At 30.5% G+C, this 23,955-nt stretch overlaps 1 protein-coding gene and 2 long non-coding RNA genes across 3 annotated transcripts in view; 2 read left to right on the forward strand and 1 right to left on the reverse strand.

Moving 5' to 3' along the window:
* LOC148309513 (uncharacterized) overlaps positions 1-14,420 on the forward strand; it is a 30,139-nt gene extending 15,719 nt beyond the window's left edge. Inside the window, exon 2 of the long non-coding RNA XR_015837526.1 lies at positions 11,148-14,420. This is a non-coding gene — a long non-coding RNA (uncharacterized LOC148309513). The remainder of the gene's footprint in view (positions 1-11,147) is intronic.
* LOC148309515 (uncharacterized) lies at positions 3,820-7,664 on the forward strand. The gene is made up of 3 exons (XR_015837529.1): positions 3,820-5,690; positions 6,420-6,805; positions 6,880-7,664. It is a non-coding gene; the product is annotated as an uncharacterized LOC148309515 (long non-coding RNA).
* Positions 14,421-19,287: 4,867 nt separating the features above from the next.
* The window catches only part of gol (ring finger protein goliath), an 89,165-nt gene continuing 84,497 nt past the window's right edge, over positions 19,288-23,955 (reverse strand). The window contains exons 11-13 of the mRNA XM_088260047.1: positions 22,086-22,175; positions 21,118-21,382; positions 19,288-19,453 (exon numbers count right to left, since the gene is read on the reverse strand). Coding sequence (XP_088116173.1) covers positions 19,419-19,453; positions 21,118-21,382; positions 22,086-22,175 — 390 coding nt within the window. The 3' untranslated portion in view covers positions 19,288-19,418. The remainder of the gene's footprint in view (positions 19,454-21,117; positions 21,383-22,085; positions 22,176-23,955) is intronic.

Genomic DNA, 23,955 nt, shown 5'->3' on the forward strand with positions numbered 1-23,955 from the left:
CTTTTGAAAAAAAATATTAGTAGTAAAAATTAGACATTTATAATACTTATATATGTTATAATATACTTGTTTGAAAATTATTACATAATTTTTTATAATATTATTTTTTATAAATTGTTACATGTTATTTATAATTCATTTGTTTTTTTTAGAATTGTATCCCTAATGTAGTTGTTTATAAATTGTTGCATATTATTTATAATTCATATTGTGTTTTCTAGAATTGTATCCCTAATATACTTGTTTTGTAAATTGTTACATATTTTGTGTTTAAAAGGGCAGAAAGAACATTAAATAAATTCAAATTCAAATTTGTGGGAGTCAAGTAGTTACCGTAGCCTTCAGCTCGTACACTTGCCTTGGGAAGTGGTGGGTACTTCTTCTGCCCTTTTATAAAATGTTTTTTAGAGAATTGTATCTGTAATATACTTGTTTGTAAATTGTTACATATTTTGTGTTTAAAAGGGCAGAAGGAACATTAAATAAATTCAAATTCAAATTTGTGGGAGTGAAGTAGTTACCGTAGCCTTCAGCTCGTATACTTGCTTCGGGAAGTGGTGGGTACTCCTTCTGCCCTTTTATAAAATGTTTTTTAGAGAATTGTATCTGTAATATACTTGTTTGTAAATTGTTACATATTTTGTGTTTAAAAGGGCAGAAGGAACATTAAATAAATTCAAATTCAAATTCAAATTTGCGGGAGTGAAGTAGTTACGGTAGCCTTCAGCTCGTATACTTGCTTCGGGAAGTGGTGGGTACTCCTTCTGCCCTTTTATAAAATGTTTTTTAGAGAATTGTATCTGTAATATACTTGTTTGTAAATTGTTATATATTTTTTGTTTAAAAGGGCAGAAGGAACATTTAATAAATTGTGTGTTTTTCTGGAATTTTTGTCTGAAATATAGTCATTTGAAAATTCTCTTTTTTGTTTTTATTTAAAAGCATTGTATCGATTGTGATGTATCCACACAAGTTTGAGTGTGTAATATTTAGTGAATATATAAAAAAATATGTATAAATGTATATATGTTTATATAAAATATATATTAATATATACATATATATACAAATATATATATATATATATATATATATATATATATATATATATATATATATATATATATATATATATATATATATATATATATATATATATATATATATATATATATTAATATATATATATATATATATATATATATATATATATATATATATATATATATATATATATAAACATATATATATATATATATATATATATATATATATATATATATACATATGTATATATATATATATATATATATATATATATATATATATATATATATATATATATATATATATATATATATATATATATATATATATATATATATATATATATATATATATATATATATATATATATATTATTTCACTTTCAAAAAAGTTAATAAGTCTTATTATTTGAACAGAAGCCTCAATAAGAAAGACCGTAGAATAAAAAAAAAGAAAAATATTTTTGCAATTCGGCGAGTGACGAATAAGTAAAAAGGGTTCGAATGTAATTCATCATTCAGCGGCTGAGTTTAGAAACTACTAATTGCCTGAACTCTTTTCATAAATGTCGCGTTTTAGCCGTGACCTCTATATTTTTGTTTACAATGAAATAAATAAATGTTGGTTATAAAATTCCTTTTTTTTAATATTGATATTATAATTATGTTAATATGTAATAAAACAAATTTTAATATAAATATCATTTGGCCTGAAAAATTAATGGTAAAAATTTCGCCGGGTGGATCCGGCCGCGCCCAGCCGGGAGCTAAGTACCTTCAGCCGGGAGCATCGATTACGGTTTTATTATGTTGCTTGCAATATTTTTTCAATATTTTTACAGTTGCCATGATATTGTTAGGAAATCGATTTCGCTTTGAGATTTGCTCTATTCCTCTACATACATCTGCTTTGATTAATTTTTATTTTCTATTTTTATATGTTTTATACGTCTATTTTTATTTTCAATGCCTTAAACATCTTTATTAATCTTTTTCGGTCTGCCGGAATTCATTAGGATTTTTTAAAGATAAAATTATTGATCCGTGTCTGCATATGCTTTTATAAATTTTTAACACTACACTACACTTTTCTCTATGTATGTATTTACGTACCCACTACCTACTTACCTGTAAGTATTTATGCGATGGATTTCCTTCTACAAATAAAAAATATTGCGAAATACACAATAAAACACCTTTTTTAATTTTAAATAAAACATGTAACTTAAAATATTTTTTTTCTTATTTAAAAAAATTAAAGAGATCCTTGAGCGTCATGAGATTGCGCCAATTTCGTTTTATTTGGTTAAAGTTTATCTCTTCTTCGGGTTATTTGTAATCAATTTCGCGTTTTTTTTTAAATATATGCATTACTGCACTAAAACCCTTCTCTTCTAAATATGAAGATAGAAAGGCTATTATGGGTAATTTCAATTCTTCCCACAGAATTAGGTATTGATGACGAAAACGTATCCAAAAATTAATATAAACACATTGATTACATATTATTTTGGCTTCACAGTCATTTTGCAGATCAATAAATTACTCTTTTAAATTTGGACTAACACTTTCTACGTCTGATAAAAATGGATTGATTAACCAAGCTGATATCAAAAGTTCCTGTTAGTCTTTGAACCGTATTATCATATCTTCGATAAGGGCATTAATGTGGCTATGATACTATATGTCTTTTTTAATGGGCCCTTGTTTTATATGAAGAACTTGATAATATTGAGTATTATGCCAAAGTTAAAGTTAAATTTTGCGTATGAAAGTGTAGTTTTTCTTTATTGACACAACGTTCCCTTGAACCTCCCGCTCCCTTCTGCAGCACCCCCCAAATGCGAAAATTTTAAAAACGCCTAGCCAGACTTCCAAAACGTCCAGAAAGGGGCGCTGGCACCCCCGATAAGAAACATAACTTCAGGAAGTGGTGGACACTCCTTCTGTCCTTTTAAAATATTGTGTTTTCTGGAATTTTATATATTGTATATTATAGTAAGTCAAAAAAATTACCATTACCATTTACCGTTGTACGGCTGAGTTGAGTAACCATTATTAAACTGAACTTTTGAACTCAACTAAACGCCTAAACTCTTTTTATAAATGTCGCGTTTTAGCCGTGACCTTTCTATTTTTGTTTACACTGAAATAAATAAATTTAGATAGTGAAATATCTTCTTTGTAATATTAATATTATAATTTTGAAAATATGTAATACAACAAATTTCAATATCAATACCATTTAACCTGAAAAATTAATGACAAATATTTCGGCGGGTGGATTCGACATTCAGCCGCGGCGAAGTCACGCCCAGCCGGGAGCTTAGTACTAGTAGCCGTTTACGTCACTTCCGGCCGCTGGCGAATATCACTTCCAGCCATAAAAAATCGAGGTAGTTGGCGGTCTTTATATAAATAGTTAGTCTGTGGCATGGCCGCCGCCTCCAGGGGGGGTCGACTCGTAAACGTCAGATTGTTCAAAAAACGACCAGAAATGACGAGACACGCTAATACACTAACAAAAACACCAAAACGGGAACGAAAAATACGAGATACCAACAAGTTGTTCAAACGAAAAATACGAGATACCAACAAGTTGTTCAAATATTTGAAATAAATATGGACTAACTATGGCTATAGACAATTATGGATAGAAAAATAGAAATCCGTAGGTGCCTACCTATTGCAGCATCGATTATATTGATATTTTTGTTTTATTATGTTGCTGGTAATTATTCTTTTATCTTCTTATTGTTGGTTGCAGTTTTATTGCGGGCAATTAAAATTAGAACCGATTTCGATTCGAGATTTGCTCTACTTCCTTACATACATCTGCTTTTATTAATCTTTATTTTCAATTTTTATACGTATCATAATTTTTATTTTCAGTGCCTTCAAACAACTTGGATTATCCATTTTGACCTGCCGGAATTGAATCTGCATTTGCTTTTTTATAATTTTTTAATAGTGCATTATTATTTTCAGTGCCTTCAAACATATATAATGGGTTATAAATGTATTGTTCCTGGCTGCCCTTCAAGGAGAAATTATTCAATAAAATTTTTTAGTGTTCCTAAAGGTAAGGGTGAGTTATGGTATAGGATAATGTTCCCATATTTGACGGATATTAATAACTTTTTGAATATAAAAGATCCTCGAATTTGCTCTAATCACTTCAATGTCAGTGACGTTGCACGTAATCGTTTAAAAAAAGGGGCTCTTCCTAATCATAATCTGCCTTTGCCTTTAAGTTTTTTCAGCAATATTATTGATATCCCTTGTTCAAGTGAGTCAATTTCACCCATTTATTCCTTGGATGTGTGCAGCAATTCTAAATTTATAAATAATCAATTAGATAATGTTAATAATCATACTTTCTCCACAGGTGATAAAGAAAACAGGGTTCCTACAGTGGGCTCTCTTAAAAAGAATGTTCTTCCTACTCCGTCAGGTTCTGTTCTTCCTACTCCGTCAGGTTCTGTTCTTCCTACTCCGTCAGGTTCTGTTCTTCCTACTCCGTCAGGTTCTGTTCTTCCTACTCCGTCAAGTTCTGTTCTTCCTACTCCGTCAGGTTCTGTTCTTCTACCAAATACATCCACTGATACTGATCACGAAAGAATAAAAATATTAGAGTCAATTATTCAAAATCTAAGTAAAGATTTTAAAAAAATTCTAAAAGAAAATAAATCTTTAAAAAAAAAAGTTGACACTAGAAGTACTCCCACTCTTTATTTTAAAAAAGTTTTGTCAAAAATGCGTCAATTTCCCAAAACATTTATCGCTGCACAATTAAGACTAATCAATTCACATCCTAAAGGTAGAAGATACACATTTAAAGAAAAGATAATGGCACTTTCTATAGCTAAGCTCAGTAACAAAACATATAAATTTTTGAGAACAGAGTTTAACCTACCTTGCAAATCCACTCTACAACCCATTTTATCAAATATTGATTTATCTTCCGGTATCAATCCCATAATTATAGATCATTTAAAAAAGACTTCGAGGAAACTGGATGAACATTCTAGACAATGTGTTTTATTATTTGATGAGATGGCTATTCAGACACATGTGAGTTATAACCCTTCAAATGATGTCATTGATGGATTCGAGAACAGTGGGATGGGGAGGCGCACAGATAATGTAGCTGATCATGTTCTGGTATTTATGCTAAGGGTTATAAAGCACAATTGGAAAATACCTGTTGCTTTTTACTTTGTGAAAAATTCTACTCAACATATTTTACTAAAAACTATTATAAAAGAAATAATTAATGAAATAAATAAAACTGGTTTCATCATAAGAGCCACTGTAAGTGATCAGGGATCTTCCAATGTGTCTGCAATTAATTCTTTAATTTCAGATACGCGAGCAGATATACTTCGAGTTTCTCCAGGAGCGCATCCAGAAAATTATAAATATTGTGTAAGTGGTATAAATATTTATCATATTTTTGATCCACCCCACTTGTTGAAATGTTTCAGGAATAATTTTTTGGCCAAAAATATCCTATGCGATGGAAAGAGAGCTGAATGGAAGCATATTGATGCACTATATAAGATTGACGGAGCCGGGGGAACTGTGAGACACACCAAACTGACAGAACGCCATATAAACCCAAAGGGGAAAGAAAAAATGAAGGTAAAGTAAATAATAAATAGTATTATTATTTTTATTCAACCCTTATGGATAAAACTTAAAAACAGACCTAAAAATTCAAATATTTCCTGCTGCAATAATGAGAATGGTAATAAAGGAGATCACCGCAGACAGTTTCCTTTATGAATTTTGCAAAATACAGTTTTATATGTCCCAATGTGTTTATTACTGCCTCTGGTCTAAAATTTGTCTATTTATATAAATGTCGGTATTTTCCCTCTTCAGCTATTTCCAGCCTCTTTCAATAATGAGATATGAGTGCTAACATGGTGGCCTTCAATATCCATAATATTGTGTTAAGAGTTCAATATGAAAAACTCAATATAATATAATTGATCTTAGTTGTGAATGAAATTACTATAGATTATGTATGTAAATTGAACAATTCATAAATAAAATAGTGCCCATTCACATGTATTTTTAAAATATATTTTTTAGCATCTATTGACATCTATGATTTTTTTCCAACATTAATTGCTATTGTTTATTATATTCTCATGTCTGATTGTAATTATCTTTTTATTGTTTAGTTTTTCTTAAAGAGTATGTTATAATGAAAGAAATTTTTTATTCAAATACCGCAGTCAACTTTATAAAAATTATATCTACTTTTTTAATGATGCGTATTTATGATAGTGAGTTTTATTTATGATGTATGTAGTAGTGATTTCAGGTAATGTTTACGTTAATGAATAACATTTAAAATTTCAGGTGAAATATGCTGCACAAGTATTCAGCCGTTCTGTAGGATCTACATTGCAGCTTTTATTAAATGCTAGAAGATTAGAACAAAACTCTTCGCATAATAATTTTCCTCTACCCGACACTGCACAATTTTCTATGGAAATAATTTTTTTCATGAATTCCTTATTTGATAGTTTGAATTCTTTTGGATATAAACATAAAGGATTAAAAAATGCTATATCTCGTAACTCTGAACATCTCACCTTCTGGACAGAAGCTGTAAAAATATTACAATCATGGGAATTTGATGGCAATACTGTAAAAGAGCGCAGACCGATAACAATGCATAATTTTCAAGTGACCATCAATTCAATGAGAGCAATTTGGGAAGATCTGCATAAAATGGGATTTAAGTAAGTGAACCATATTGACTTACTTTTATAAAAAAGTTAAAATTATTTTTGGTACTGAATTTTTTTTTCTTCAGATTTATAAATTTAAGGAGGCTAAATCAAGACCCCTTAGAAAATTTCTTCGGCCAAATTCGAGCACATGGAGGACAGAATTTGCGGCCATCGTGTTACCAGTTTATAAGTGCGTTTAAGACTCTATTATTAAATAGCATGACAACAGGTAAATCAATAGGGAATTGTGAAAGTGATAGTGACAATATGATGAACATGTATAGTTTTTTAAAAAGTATGTATAAAAAATCACAGGATTTGTCTACTATGGAGCCTTCTATGGATCTGTCTCTAGAATTAAATAATGAAATTGCAAGCGCAGAGCATTTACAAAATATTACTATTAATAGTGTTGATTTTTTTGAAAAAAATACAGGTTCTTATTTTGCAGGCTTTATATGTAGACAAATCTTGACAAAATTAAATGTATGTAATTTATGTAAGGAAAATTTACTAAGCGAAAATATTAATTTAGATGAGCACAGTTTAATAAAAAGTCTACAATATTCAGAAACAGGGGGATTGTTATATCCAAGTAGTGATTTTTTAAATAGTTTTCTTATTACACATAAATTAGTTTACCAAGCTATTGTTGACCTATGTTATAGTGATAAAATTAGTAAAAAAATAATTAGACAGATAAAATTATGTATCGATTTTAATTGGTTTTCATGTGCCACTCATAAGGAAACATTTATTAGTTTATTTTGTCATCATATTACAAAAATATTATTAAATGAGTGGTGTAGGATATTTAATAATAAATTGAAAAATATTGATAAAAGGGTAAATACAGCGGAAATGGAAACACTTTTGAAAAAAAATATTAGTAGTAAAAATTAGACATTTATAATACTTATATATGTTATAATATACTTGTTTGAAAATTATTACATAATTTTTTATAATATTATTTTTTATAAATTGTTACATGTTATTTATAATTCATTTGTTTTTTTTAGAATTGTATCCCTAATGTAGTTGTTTATAAATTGTTGCATATTATTTATAATTCATATTGTGTTTTCTAGAATTGTATCCCTAATATACTTGTTTTGTAAATTGTTACATATTTTGTGTTTAAAAGGGCAGAAAGAACATTAAATAAATTCAAATTCAAATTTGTGGGAGTCAAGTAGTTACCGTAGCCTTCAGCTCGTACACTTGCCTTGGGAAGTGGTGGGTACTTCTTCTGCCCTTTTATAAAATGTTTTTTAGAGAATTGTATCTGTAATATACTTGTTTGTAAATTGTTACATATTTTGTGTTTAAAAGGGCAGAAGGAACATTAAATAAATTCAAATTCAAATTTGTGGGAGTGAAGTAGTTACCGTAGCCTTCAGCTCGTATACTTGCTTCGGGAAGTGGTGGGTACTCCTTCTGCCCTTTTATAAAATGTTTTTTAGAGAATTGTATCTGTAATATACTTGTTTGTAAATTGTTACATATTTTGTGTTTAAAAGGGCAGAAGGAACATTAAATAAATTCAAATTCAAATTCAAATTTGCGGGAGTGAAGTAGTTACGGTAGCCTTCAGCTCGTATACTTGCTTCGGGAAGTGGTGGGTACTCCTTCTGCCCTTTTATAAAATGTTTTTTAGAGAATTGTATCTGTAATATACTTGTTTGTAAATTGTTATATATTTTTTGTTTAAAAGGGCAGAAGGAACATTTAATAAATTGTGTGTTTTTCTGGAATTTTTGTCTGAAATATAGTCATTTGAAAATTCTCTTTTTTGTTTTTATTTAAAAGCATTGTATCGATTGTGATGTATCCACACAAGTTTGAGTGTGTAATATTTAGTGAATATATAAAAAAATATGTATAAATGTATATATGTTTATATAAAATATATATTAATATATACATATATATACAAATATATATATATATATATATATATATATATATATATATATATATATATATATATATATATATATATATATATATATATATATATATATATATATATATATATATATATATATATATATATATATATATATATATATATATATATATATATATATATATATATATATATATAAACATATATATATATATATATATATATATATATATACATATATATATACATATGTATATATATATATATATATATATATATATATATATATATATATATATATATATATATATATATATATATATATATATATATATATATATATATATATATATATATATATATATATATTATTTCACTTTCAAAAAAGTTAATAAGTCTTATTATTTGAACAGAAGCCTCAATAAGAAAGACCGTAGAATAAAAAAAAAGAAAAATATTTTTGCAATTCGGCGAGTGACGAATAAGTAAAAAGGGTTCGAATGTAATTCATCATTCAGCGGCTGAGTTTAGAAACTACTAATTGCCTGAACTCTTTTCATAAATGTCGCGTTTTAGCCGTGACCTCTATATTTTTGTTTACAATGAAATAAATAAATGTTGGTTATAAAATTCCTTTTTTTTAATATTGATATTATAATTATGTTAATATGTAATAAAACAAATTTTAATATAAATATCATTTGGCCTGAAAAATTAATGGTAAAAATTTCGCCGGGTCAATCCGGCCGCGCCCAGCCGGGAGCTAAGTACCTTCAGCCGGGAGCATCGATTACGGTTTTATTATGTTGCTTGCAATATTTTTTCAATATTTTTACAGTTGCCATGATATTGTTAGGAAATCGATTTCGCTTTGAGATTTGCTCTATTCCTCTACATACATCTGCTTTGATTAATTTTTATTTTCTATTTTTATATGTTTTATACGTCTATTTTTATTTTCAATGCCTTAAACATCTTTATTAATCTTTTTCGGTCTGCCGGAATTCATTAGGATTTTTTAAAGATAAAATTATTGATCCGTGTCTGCATATGCTTTTATAAATTTTTAACACTACACTACACTTTTCTCTATGTATGTATTTACGTACCCACTACCTACTTACCTGTAAGTATTTATGCGATGGATTTCCTTCTACAAATAAAAAATATTGCGAAATACACAATAAAACACCTTTTTTAATTTTAAATAAAACATGTAACTTAAAATATTTTTTTTCTTATTTAAAAAAATTAAAGAGATCCTTGAGCGTCATGAGATTGCGCCAATTTCGTTTTATTTGGTTAAAGTTTATCTCTTCTTCGGGTTATTTGTAATCAATTTCGCGTTTTTTTTTAAATATATGCATTACTGCACTAAAACCCTTCTCTTCTAAATATGAAGATAGAAAGGCTATTATGGGTAATTTCAATTCTTCCCACAGAATTAGGTATTGATGACGAAAACGTATCCAAAAATTAATATAAACACATTGATTACATATTATTTTGGCTTCACAGTCATTTTGCAGATCAATAAATTACTCTTTTAAATTTGGACTAACACTTTCTACGTCTGATAAAAATGGATTGATTAACCAAGCTGATATCAAAAGTTCCTGTTAGTCTTTGAACCGTATTATCATATCTTCGATAAGGGCATTAATGTGGCTATGATACTATATGTCTTTTTTAATGGGCCCTTGTTTTATATGAAGAACTTGATAATATTGAGTATTATGCCAAAGTTAAAGTTAAATTTTGCGTATGAAAGTGTAGTTTTTCTTTATTGACACAACGTTCCCTTGAACCTCCCGCTCCCTTCTGCAGCACCCCCCAAATGCGAAAATTTTAAAAACGCCTAGCCAGACTTCCAAAACGTCCAGAAAGGGGCGCTGGCACCCCCGATAAGAAACATAACTTCAGGAAGTGGTGGACACTCCTTCTGTCCTTTTAAAATATTGTGTTTTCTGGAATTTTATATATATTATAGTAAGTCAAAAAAATTACCATTACCATTTACCGTTGTACGGCTGAGTTGAGTAACCATTATTAAACTGAACTTTTGAACTCAACTAAACGCCTAAACTCTTTTTATAAATGTCGCGTTTTAGCCGTGACCGTGTATATTTTTGTTTACACTGAAATAAATAAATTTAGATAGTGAAATATCTTCTTTGTAATATTAATATTATAATTTTGAAAATATGTAATACAACAAATTTCAATATCAATACCATTTAACCTGAAAAATTAATGATAAATATTTCGGCGGGTGGATTCGACATTCAGCCGCGGCGAAGTCACGCCCAGCCGCGGCGAAGTCACGCCCAGCCGGGAGTTTAGTACTAGTAGCCGTTTACGTCACTTCCGGCCGCTAGCGAATATCACTTCCAGCCATAAAAAATCGAGGTAGTTGGCGGTCTTTATATAAATAGTTAGTCTGTGGCCGCCTCAGTTATTGCAATTTATATTGATGAGTGCCAGCAAAATTGTTCGTGTATTCGACATTTGTGTCCAAAAATGTTGTATAAACGTTTACGCATATGCAATGTAAAACCTTACGACAGTGGAAAAGTTCGTCGCTCAGTTTTTTCTGAAGAAAGGGGTAAAATGACTCGTGTGAGGAAATCTAATCTTGCATATCCTAGTTGTGATTATGGGCCAAATGCAAGTGAATCTGAAATAACGCTAAAGAAGACATCAGAAAATCCCGCTTGGATGATGGAGCCGGGTCAACTGTCTATATTGGGAACCATGAGGCAAAAAGGAAATGAGATTTATCGCGAATAGTAGCGATGTTTTCCGCAGAATGAACTGGCTGAGCATGCACAGGTATTTTCACATCTACAGATCCGGTTTGCTGAAATTTGCGCAAAGTGCACGAAATGAATTTTTTGTGCACTTTGATTTGAAAGCCCATTTTCATAAAACTCTTCAACAATCTCAACGCGCTGCTCAATTCTGTACCTCTTCGTGGTTGAATTTGTCAAAGAGTGAAACAAAGAAATGTCAAATAAAGTTGGACAAAAAACCTGATAGGGTGTGATTCACAACTAAGAGCATGCGTTACGGTTGTAGAACCGTTCTACCACCGTTTACAAAGGCTCACTATGGCAGTACAAAGGAGAGCAGACCGATAATTTCGTGTTATATACCATCATGTGAAAGTGCAGCCTTGCAATTTATTTATTAAAAGTGAATTACCACGTTAAAGGATTGATTAATAGTGAAGAAATAATATAAGTAAAATCCCTACCGTCTTTTTTTTTTAAATAGTTATTACAGTACATTCCTTCTATACGAAAGCCTGACTAAATTAAAACAAAAATTTTTAGAAATTACAAATAATACGACATTAAATAAAGTAATATAAACAAGAAGAACTATGGTGCATGAATCAGTTTATTTTTTTAGGTTTATATAGATTATTCCAACAATAAAAAAAACTTTGTAATAATAATTTAAGGGACCTTTTTGCAGTATGTAAATAATCAATCTTTTCTTAAAACTGATATAGCTTTTCTCCGTCCATTTCTGTTGTACATGTTGTTGACCGTTTGCGGCCTCTTGTGAGTACTTTTTTATGCTGTCCTTTATCTTGCCTAAAGTCACTGTAAAGATTATCTACTCTTCATTGGTATAATGCATTTTAAGGTGTGGAATAAAATCATGAGTAAAATGCCTACCATCTTTGTTTTTGTTAAAATACTTATTACAGTACATTTCTTTTAAACGAAAGCCTGACTTAGCAGAACCAGTAATGATATGTTCATTTGCATGATTTAAAACATATATTTTTAGAAATTACAAATAATACGACATAAGATAAAGTATATAAACAAGATGAACTGTGGTGCATGAATCATTAGTGATTTTTTTAGGTTTATATAGATAATTCCAACAACAAAAAACATTGTAATAATAATTTTTGTATTTAGTTTTTATTTTGGTGGAGTGACCGGCTGTAAACACTTTTCGGATTGCAAATCAAGAGACCATTTTTTTATTATTTTCAAAATGATCAGTATTTATTTCTAATATTATATTAAGTGGCGCAAAATTCCACAATTATACGTGACTTTCTCAGGCTGAATGCAGTCGACATTTTTGGTATATTACATATGAGTAGTCAGTCCACTTGCAAACCACGTTATGTTAAAAAAAATTAAGTTTTTTTAGATAATGGCCCCAATTGGTACAAAATTAAAAATATTAACATCCGTATTTAACATAATCTGCCCAAACTCGTTTAGTTGGGAATAAAATGGAATATAAAAATCAATACTCCTGCAAAACTCGCTATGCCGATCGACAATTCACTTTCTAAAATCTCTCAAAACAGCTTAAATCGGTAGAAGATTTGATATTCTACCGATTGCCGTCATTGGCTAAAAAACTTTTTTTTTCTTTTAACAGAACGTGGTTTGCAAGTGGACTACTCATATTTCTTACCGGTAGAGGGTGTGTTTTTCTGGAAATAAATTTTTTCACTTTTCCACATTTATGGTGTATGAGGAGTATTTTTGCTTAGCGTTATTTTCATAACACCCATTTGATTAAGTATCACCACCGTAGGTTTTCTGATTGCTACCCCGAGAAGTGTCTTTATTAATCTTTTTTGTGTAATTTACAATGTGTGTTTGGCGCCATTTCTGGCCCAAAATGATACAATGCCATGGGGGGACCTTTTTGCAGTATGTAAATAATCAATCTTTTCTTAAAACTGATATAGCTTTTCTCCGTCAATTTCTGTTGTACGTGTTGTTGATCATTTGCGGCCTCTTGTGAGTACTTTTTTATGCTGTCCTTTGTCTTGCCTAAAGTCACTCTAAAGATTATCTACTCTTCGTTGGTATTATGCATTTTAAAGTGTGGAATTAAATCATTGGGCCATTTTACAAGAACAATTATGAAAAAGATACAAAACTTACAATATTCCATGAAAAAATGTACCTTTTTGCAGTATGTAAATAATCAATCTTTTCTTAAAACTGATATAGCTTTTCTCCGTCAATTTCTCTTGTATATGTTAAATCGTTTTCAGCCTCTTGTGAGTACTTTTTTATGCTGTCCTTTATCTTGCCTAAAGTCACTCTAAAGATTATCTACTCTTCATTGGTATAATGCAATTGCCTTACATTATTCCATGAAAAAAAAAGTTTTGTATTACATATATCTTCAAAGGGAAAATACAAAACTACTTTTTTAACATAGAGTCGCTTTCAGTATGTGGAGTATTGTGAACGGTTATCATAGTTGAGCGACTAACCATAAGTCTATCCATAATCCTCTAATGCACGACTATGCTACACGCTTCACCCACAACAAAGGGTTGATAATCCCAACATTAAATACGGAAGTAGCACACTTCGATATATGGTTACTTTCATTTTTAATTTGTTGCCAGCGGTATAGAGCAAAGGCGAAATAAAGAAATAGTCAGCATCAAGAGTTCATATATTTGTTAATAGTTTTTTCTTTCTTCGAAATATAAAAAAGTACTCCACTGACAAGCCTACTACACCAGGTAGCTTAATAGGTCTGCGCAAAAGAACTGTAAAAATCTAACAAAAATAAAAATAAAAAGGACTATACTTTTGTTTTCAAAACTCATCTAAATTGAGATTGCCGTCTTCGTTATCAATAGCCTCAAATGCCCAATAATACTATTCAGTAATAATTCTTAATAAAACTAAATTTGGTAAAAAAAAATGTTTTATTTTCCCATTTCATCAAACTTCCATTTATGGCCAAAAATATATGGTATTCACAAATCTTGTTAACACACCAAGGACAGGTGTTTTTTACACCTGCGGAGCGCTGGCAACGGGATTCGATAATTGTGTACATATAATTGTTACAAAGAAATTGGTACATAATTTTAATATAAAAACATTAAATAATTCCTTCTTTTCAAACTTTGAAATGAGGCCGGCGCAGGAGGTAAAAATACCCTTCCTGTCCTTAATCATCAATATACCGAACGGGTAGATATACCTTGCCCGTCCTTGATAGGATTTGTGATAAAAAATACTGGTAAAGAGAGCAATTAAATAATAAATACCCGCATCGTAAGGGCGTTTGTGCACTACACAGAATTTTACCGTCCGGCACTTCAGTTGGCGTGATAAAACAATGATTGGCTTGTAGAAAAAAAAAAACAAATAAATCCGTATAGTCCACAAGCCAATCCAAGCTAATCATCATTTTATCACGCCAATTGAAGTGTCGGATGGTAAAATTCCATGTAGTGCACAAACGCCCTAACTGTTGTAAGAATCCCGGCTGAGCAAAGATTTAAGGTCTCAGAAGGGAACTTGGTTCGGAAAAAGGGATGTACTTTGCCATAAGTGTAGTTTCTGGTTTCCAATGTGTGAATTATTGTTCGCCTCCGTTGTGAAATGGTCAGCACACTCGGCTACCATACTGGAGGTCCCAGGTTCGTTTACCAGGGGGGAGGTCAAATAAATATAAGTGATTTTTTTACTCTAATGTTTATTCAATATTACCCTGGACTGGTACCTGAAGCGGTGAGCTGATCACCTTTCCTTCATGTGTTAACGATCAAGATAACATTGCATTTATATGATGCAGTGCCCTAAGGACCATCGGGTGCGGATAAGGGTTTGACGAAGAATGTGTGAATAAGAGCTAAATATGAAATAAGGAAAACAATATTGAAGAAATAAGACAAGTTTATATGAATGTTTCTTTAATTTTAAAACTTACAACTGAGATTACATACAAAACTTAAATATACATTACAAAACTAAATATCACTTATTTTTAATGTCTTGGTAGCTTCACCGCTTCCCTGCATAAATATTTACATTCGTGGCTACAAGTTACATTACAACTTCAGTAATCAATTTTCATTTATAATGATACATAATATGTTAACTATACTTCCTAAATGAAGCATACATTTCCTATTTTTTAGTATAGTAATAGTCTTGTTAAAGTATAATATTTGATTAGATGGCTATAAGAAAAATATGATATATTTTCTTTACTTAATAACGTTTTATAATATTGTTGTTTGAAAGATAGAAGAATGAATATTTCAAAGTAAAGTACACTCCGGCTGTGTTATTTAATAGTAGAAGACATATGGGAGTTTCCTACCCGTGATGATAGCCGCTTCACTTTACCCGTATTATGTTCAACACACACATTTTTTGCTGATAAATGTGTTTTTTTAATCATTTAAATTTTTATTTTAAAGATGAGTAGGGTCAATATGGTGCTTCGCTTTGTCTATGGATGTCTTGTATAAATTAAATATTGCCGCATAACTTAAAACACAGTAAGCACATAGATAAAAAAAAAATTGCAGCTACCCCCCATTATAGAGCTTTATCTATGGAGTATGTCAAAACAAAAGACAAAAATATTTTTGAAAAAAAAATGTATGTGGATGTGGGCTGTTGAGAAACAGCGTAAATATTTCTCCATACCATATATCTGTACCTTTCTAGCGCATTTAATATGTCTACCAATCAAATTGACCTTTTATTCTATTCCAGCAAAGGCATTTTTATCTTTACAAAAAAATTATGCCTTTTTCAGATGGTAAAAAATACATCTATTTCAGAAAATTTAGTTTAAAAATTGATGATCTTGATAGGTTATTTTGAATATCATCAATAGTAATTAATTTTAAATGACAGAAAGTCTGTTTTTTAAATAAAATAATATTATTAATGGCAGTTAATTATAGTGATTTGTCGATTCATACATTCTACCACTCATTAGTAGTTAGATTCATCACTCTACAAGATGACACCAAATATTATAAAACAGAATAAAAGTCATGTTCAAAACTGGATCGGTAATTTACATTAAATAATTTAAAATGTCCACCTACCTGGCTTCCCAGAGAGGTTAAAACAAATATGACTGACTTTTCCCTCCAATATTATTTAATATAACCCAGACTGTTAAATGGATCGAAGGACTGATGACCTTGCCTTGATATAATTAACCTTTCCCTTAAGGTGCTAAAAAACTTCCGCGTGCAACGGTGATATGTATTTTGTACACCATATAAAAATGTGATTTAAAAATGGGAAAAATGGTAAAATGGTAAAAATGTTGTTTTTATTGACCATAGTTGAAGTTGGATTATAACAATTTTATAATATTAGCTCTGGGTAAGTATCTGAAAACCAGGAAAAAATACATCGCAAGTAGTCGCAATAGCTGGCGTAGCGACATGACCGCCGCGAAGGACGACCTGCGCGCTGCTGGTGCTATTAAATACGCTACGACATGCGCGTATATGCAAAGCACGGCACGCACACACACACACTGAGAAATGTTTGTGCATTGGTGATTTTATTCCCGATTTTTTCACAAATTATTTATTTCCGTCGCTACAAATGAATAAATAACTTTATATTAAAACACTTTTATGTAATACATAATTATATTACGGAGAAATACAAAAATTCTTAGCCCATATCTATTATATTTTATATTGATATTCTCATTTTTAAAGTCGAGTTGTAGTAAATACATATCACCGGGAGGGAATGATTAACAATCAAGTTCTTGAATGTTTTTCGCAGATACTTTGTGGCACATTTTATAAAAAACAATCAAGTTATTACAAGGGTTCACTATGAACAACTTGGGTGCAGACAGGAACCAGAAGATGAATTTTAGGTATTGTAACTACATACCCCATTATACACATCTTTACTAAAACTCTACATCTACACCACGGCTATGGTCTGGCCAGATAACCGCACTAATTAACAGTTTTTGTTTAAAAATAAATATATATTTTTATTGTTTTTTTCAGTCCTTTTTTATTCTTAAATTGAGAACATATATTTAAAGTGACAGAAAAAAAAGGTAATTAGTTATTTGTATCAAATAATGAAGAAAACGGTATGTAACCAAGCTGCCTTAAGAGGTCACTTACACTTTATGGTAGAAACATATTTTTTGTATCATTTCGATATAATTTTCAACGTATATAAATGTATATAAAATATGGAAACGCAGAGTTTTGGAATACTAAGTAATTTTGTTATAATTTTTCATGAACATGCAACTTTTTTCCAAAATAGGATTCGATAGACAAATGTCAAATATTAATCAAATTAAAGTACAGCAAACCCCCCCCAAACCACTGGTGTAGGTACCGCGTTATTGGAGGGGATATTATAGGGAAGTTAATGATTTTAAATTGTATTTAAATTTTAAATGACTCAATAGTCATTTCCACTAGTTAAATTGTAAAAAAAATTTGAAAACATTAACCCCTTAAAAAATCCCCTAAGATAAAGGGGTAACTATGTCAACTTTGTAGGGGGGTTTACTGTAATTCTTCAAAGTGATCTATGGAAACAAATATTCCTCAAGTGAACACAATAATAAACCACTTATATACAATATGATTATTTAACATAACTATCATTCTCTAATGATTTATAAGGTATATTACTCTTATCAAATCATTTACAACTCAAAACTAAACTTAAATCAGTCAAACAAAATAATATAAAACTTAAAAAATAAGCATTACTTACTCTTATTGACTTTGCTCATAGAGAACGTACACTATATCATCGGCTTAATGTGCTAATGAGCTAAACCCTTTGACCAAATCTGTAAGAGAAGCTAAAATGTCTCCTAAGCACTCTTTACCTACCGAATAATTTAATGACCACATATTAATAATTTAAATTTACAAATGTATCCTTAGGGCGTTTGTGCACCACACGGGATTTTACCGTCCGGCAATTAAGTTAGCGTGATAAAACGATGATTGGCTTGTGCATCTTTCTTCGCATCGGTACGTGAACACGTTGCACGTAAATTTGATCACGCTAAACTGTCGTAGTCGCTTTTATTTTTCAAACAGTAATAGGGAAACTGGGAATTCACTGCATATCATTATGTTTGAGTTCACGGGAGCCATCTATGGTTGGTTTGAGAAAGCTTTTATTTAGCAGAGACCCTTTTATTAAGATATATGCAAGATCCTAACCGGATTATTTTACATACTGGGAAACAGATAAAAGCATGATTTAAATTATAAGGCTTATAATTTTACCGGATTATTTTATTCACAACAGACTTCCATATTCTTCTTCATCTATGTTGAGATGTCAAAATGTAAGAATAACTCCTAAATGGAGATAGCAAGATTTGTGAACAAGGATTTGGACACATCCAAAAATTTGAAAGACGTTTGGTCACATAGTATTGGCTCGTCAACACACTAAGCCGATGATATCAGATTGTAAAATAATAATAATAAAATTAAGTAGGTTTTCTTTGTGAAATAAAAATAAACTGCATAGTTCGAAGGAATGAAAAAATATACAACATTTATCACAAGCGTAAGAGCATTATTAAAAAATCTACCTACCCCCTGGTAATATGATTTTAAATGCCACATTATATACAGAAACACTAAAGAAAATTGACACTAATTGCTGTAAGTACATACATACAACATGGTATTTGTCAAGGGCCATTAAAACCAGTTAGAACAACAATTAAATTGTAAACGAAACCGGTTTTGTCACATTAATCATAAAACAATATAGTCCCAATATTCTAGTATAATATTACATGATATATTCATATTGAACCTCTCCCTGCATACTTGCCACATCCGTGGAGTCATAAAATAGCAGATTGGATAGTGTGTGGCCACATGTTTGGGGCGTAGTAATTATTTCTTGAATATTTTCAGATTATGTCAGGATTTGGACTACCAACGCCATCTATCAATGATACAACACAATTAACCACCCTACTCTCGGGTTATTTTTCTAAAAAAAGGCAAAAATCACATTTTTTTACAGAATTATGAAAACAATGTTTGTTGAATTCATACTTGTCAAAATTTTGCTATAATAGGTGCATTAAGGATGGAACTGATTTACTTTGTCGTTATCGCATCTCTTTTTTGTCTAGTCCGAATGCGTATGCATGAAATATTTTGACAGATATTTTTTCTTGTTTGTGAACGGGTTAGCGCAAAATGGTGCAGAAAAAACGCGCGTATCACATACGCTCATATGTGTAGGGCGGTTAAATTATTTATCGGCTAATTACATGTTTTATCGACTGAACAAACCATGTGTTAATAAAATATCAGTAATATCTTATTACCCGAGAGGTTAATGCTGCTACAATTATATTTACAACTCAACCACAACATATGTACCAAATTATGAATTAGTATAATTAATTAACTTGCACTGCCGTACTATAAACACAAAGGTAGTATCTGCATTTAAATTGAGTGAGAAAATGAGTCATTCAAGAGATATTTCAACGCAGACAAAGTCTTTTTTTGAGATAGGAATATAGAAGTCTTGGGATTTACGGGATTTATGACTTGTCATGTCCACACTCCCACATTCTCATCCTAAAAAAAACTTATTTGTCTCTGTTGAGGCATCGGTGATAAATAATAGCGTTGAAAAAATAATTCATAATAAAAAAAATTAACTTAGCTCTAGAGCATTTAAATAAAATCCGTTAACACTTTTATTATGAATAATAACATAGATTTACGAAGACAAATATTTCATAAAACAGGGGAATTTTTAATCAATGGCGTAAAAGAGTGAAACTTCAATTTAATGCTTTTTTAACGGTCCTATTTCATTACTTAAAAAAAACCTCAACAGAGTGAAATTAGAACCTTGATTTAATGTTAACAAATTTTAAAATCATTTTGAATTTTTTTTACAAGAAAATAATATTGAAAAATGTTGAAACCGAAATCGCAATTTTCATCAATCATTATAAATGGATCCTGAAAATTACAATTAGTGGTACGCGTTCTCCCAGGAGTACGCGAAGTTGCAAAAGGAGTATCTTCAGACAGAGAAAATGTAATCAATAAAAAAAATTACCCAAACATCAATTTCTGTAATCATTACATTGGAATGTGTAAGACGCATCGTTGAAATAATATATTTGAAGTTGACCAAAAAGCAACCAGATATTTCAGAGAATGAAAAATGTGCACATTTGTCACATGAAACTGATTTTCAGTGTCATTAGAACTGTATTTTGATGGCAATAAATGTTTTTTTTTTTTAAATAAATGATTTAATTTTTATTTATCATTCCCGCAATAAGGGGTAGTGCGAGTTTGATGTCTTTCTTGAAATGGTAGGTGGAAAAAAAGTAATTGAGAACCACTGGTCTATGCCATTTTGATTAAAAATATCTATAACATTTTGTTATCTTAGTGTTTAGTACGGCAGTGCATTGGAAAAGTAATTCACTTTGAACAGTTGAATGCCAATTTTCAATTACAATGCAAGATGCAGTCATTTTCAAAACATGTGTGTCAATTCACTTTAGTCGTCGTTTGATTGCTTTCACTTGGGTTTGCCGCGGTGAATGCAAACTAGCACGCATCATATACCTTCCTCGGGCGGATTGGCGTTGCTGCGGGGGTCCGTGGTGGCCGCGTCCGCCGGTTGCCGACTGCAGCTCGGGACGGAGTGCACGGAAGGTATGCTCCGCTTGTCTGGAGTAGGGGACTCTCCGGTGGGGCTCTGGGGTGGAAATTTAGAGTAATTTCCGGCGGGAACGGCGTTGGAAGGGAGGGAGGGCGTCATCTCGTCGGGCGATGAGGCGCGGCTGCTCCTCTCGCTGTTCGGTATGTCATAGGAACTGGAACGACTCGCCTGCAATAAGGTTGAGATTGCTTTTGATTTATTGAACCATACACAGCAAATAGAGAGCCTGAACATGAGATGCTTGTGTATTTATATGTTGATTATTTTTTTTACAATTAAACACTTGTACAACCACTTAATGAGTTTTATTTCATTACACACGACTAGTTTAAAAAACTAACAGATGTTTTCATCTACACCTGTTTTACTTCTGTTAGTTTTCGAAACTGGTCGTGTGTAATGAAATAAAACTCATTAAGTGGTTATATAGTGGTGTTTAATTGTAAAAAAAATAATGAACATGTCATTCCACAAAGTTAATGCCGAATCAATAAATATTATATTTATATGTTCATCTTTTAAACAAAGTCGAAGTTGACTAGACAAATAATTTTAAAATCCAATGGATTACCACATAATGGATTTTTAAAACGGGAATGAGCTATCTAGAGAAGAATTTTACTAGAGATATCTATGGTGAGATGTAAGTTTATGTTTTACTTATTGAAATGTACCACTATTTCTAAAAGCTATTGTGACACGTGTTTGAAAATGGGTGTACGGTGTTTGAAAACTATGCAAAATGCATCGAAAAACGTGTCAAAATAGATTTGAATGAATGGTGGTATTTATCAAGTAAAACTTAAATTAAAAATGGAGATATTTTACCGCAATGTGATTGCCAAATAAATTAATGAGATTAAACTATTACCTGTCTTGGCAAAGGGCTGATGGCTCCGTTGGCCCTTCGATCCCCTTCCTCAGCGTCCAGCTGCAAGATACTCTCCTGACTTCCGGTAAACTGAAAATGAACAAAGAATAATTACAAAAATTATACCTATGACACTGTCATCCTAATGGACAACATAGAAGATTTACAAAGGTTAATAATAATAATAAACCCTTATCTGCACCCAAATGGTGCATAGGGCACTGTGTCATATAAACGCAGTGTTATCTTGATCGTTTACACATGAAGGAAAGGTGATCAGCCCTCCACTTCAGGTACCAGTCCATGGTAATATTGAATAAATATTAAAGTGAAAAAATCACTTATATTTATTTTACCCCCCTTGGGAATCGAACCCGGGAAACAAAGATTAATCAATCAAATTGACGTGACGATAACGATCCTGTAACGACAAAGGACTAAAAATAAGTGTATAATTTATATTTGAAGCACTAACTTTGTGATTTTCCATTTTATAATTAAAATGTAACTTTGTTTTAAAATCACTTTAAATATTTTATTATAACTTAATTATAATGTCTACCGGTTTCGAAGCTAACCGCTTCTTTATCAAGACTGATTAATACTTAAAGAAGCGGTTAGCTTCGAAACTGGTGGACATTATAATTAAGTTATAACAAAATATTTTTAGTGATTTTAAAAACAAAATTACATTTTAATGAAAAAATAAGTGGGTCTAAAACCAAATACATGATACAATAAAATAATATTACATTAAAACTAAAGAGTAATAGAAAAAGTATATCAAAAAAAAATATCTAGGGTGTTGGCTTCATGATCATTAACACGTTGACTGCCTTGTTGACACGTTGAAACTACGAGATAACTCGTAGATTGCGTTCTTTGCTAGGATGCCGACTACAAGTCATCTTGTACTGTGTTTACTTTCCATATTCCTGCAGCTATGGTAAAATTCCTAGTACATATCGCTCACTCCTTTCAACAACGTCATATATCAAAAAACTTGATTTTACAGAAGATCGTTTTTAAAGTTTAAAAATATTATAAAATGTATTCAAAATAAATATCAAGCCACTTATTGAACTTGCGACCGTGCAACAGATCTTTTTAGGTAAAACCTGGAGGTTTTTTCTCCATTTGAAAAATATTAAATATATATTTAAAAAAATAATCAAACTATACCTTTTCTTCAAAATGCAAAATCAACACTTTCTGCCCTGTAGCGGGTAAATATTAAGTTAAAAATATGCCGCTTTTGCTGAGATATAGCACATTTTCTGGGCATTCCGAAAACATGCACAGGTGAAAATTGATGATTTTTTATATATGACGTTGTTGAAAGGAGTGAGCGATATATCAGTGCTAATATGGATATATGGCGCAAGGGATGAGAACAAAAATCAATGCTGGTCTACATGAACAGAAAATTTATTAGTAAATGAACAAAAAATATAATTATAAAAAATTATTCAAAATGAAGTAAAATAATATTTTTATTGAATATATTTTAAATGAAATTGGCTTTTTAGACCGGAATTCTAAAAATTGCTGTGGCAGTCAACGTGTTAAGATAATAGATAATAGAAGTCAGGATAGAAATGGTGACAAACTGCTTCTTCAAAATACTTGGTCCTCTTACTGTGGAGCAGCACAATAAGAAGAAGAAGAAAGAAAAAAAATATCCAAAGATTTAGGATCCAGTAAATGTAAAACTTAAGAGGGTTCAAATGGAGGAAACCTTATAACACTGTAAAAAATCAAAATGAAATTTGTATTCCATTACATATTATTGATAATTTTGTATTTCCGATTTATGAAATGTAGAGAGTAATTCTGTTATTTTTCTTTAGTGGCTTTTTACCCTTCAAGA

This window comes from Brachycentrus maculatus, unplaced genomic scaffold (genome assembly GCF_059751285.1).
Source record: "Brachycentrus maculatus isolate JH-2025_06_01 unplaced genomic scaffold, ASM5975128v1 h1tg000122l, whole genome shotgun sequence".
Classification (NCBI taxonomy): Eukaryota; Metazoa; Arthropoda; class Insecta; order Trichoptera; family Brachycentridae; genus Brachycentrus; species Brachycentrus maculatus.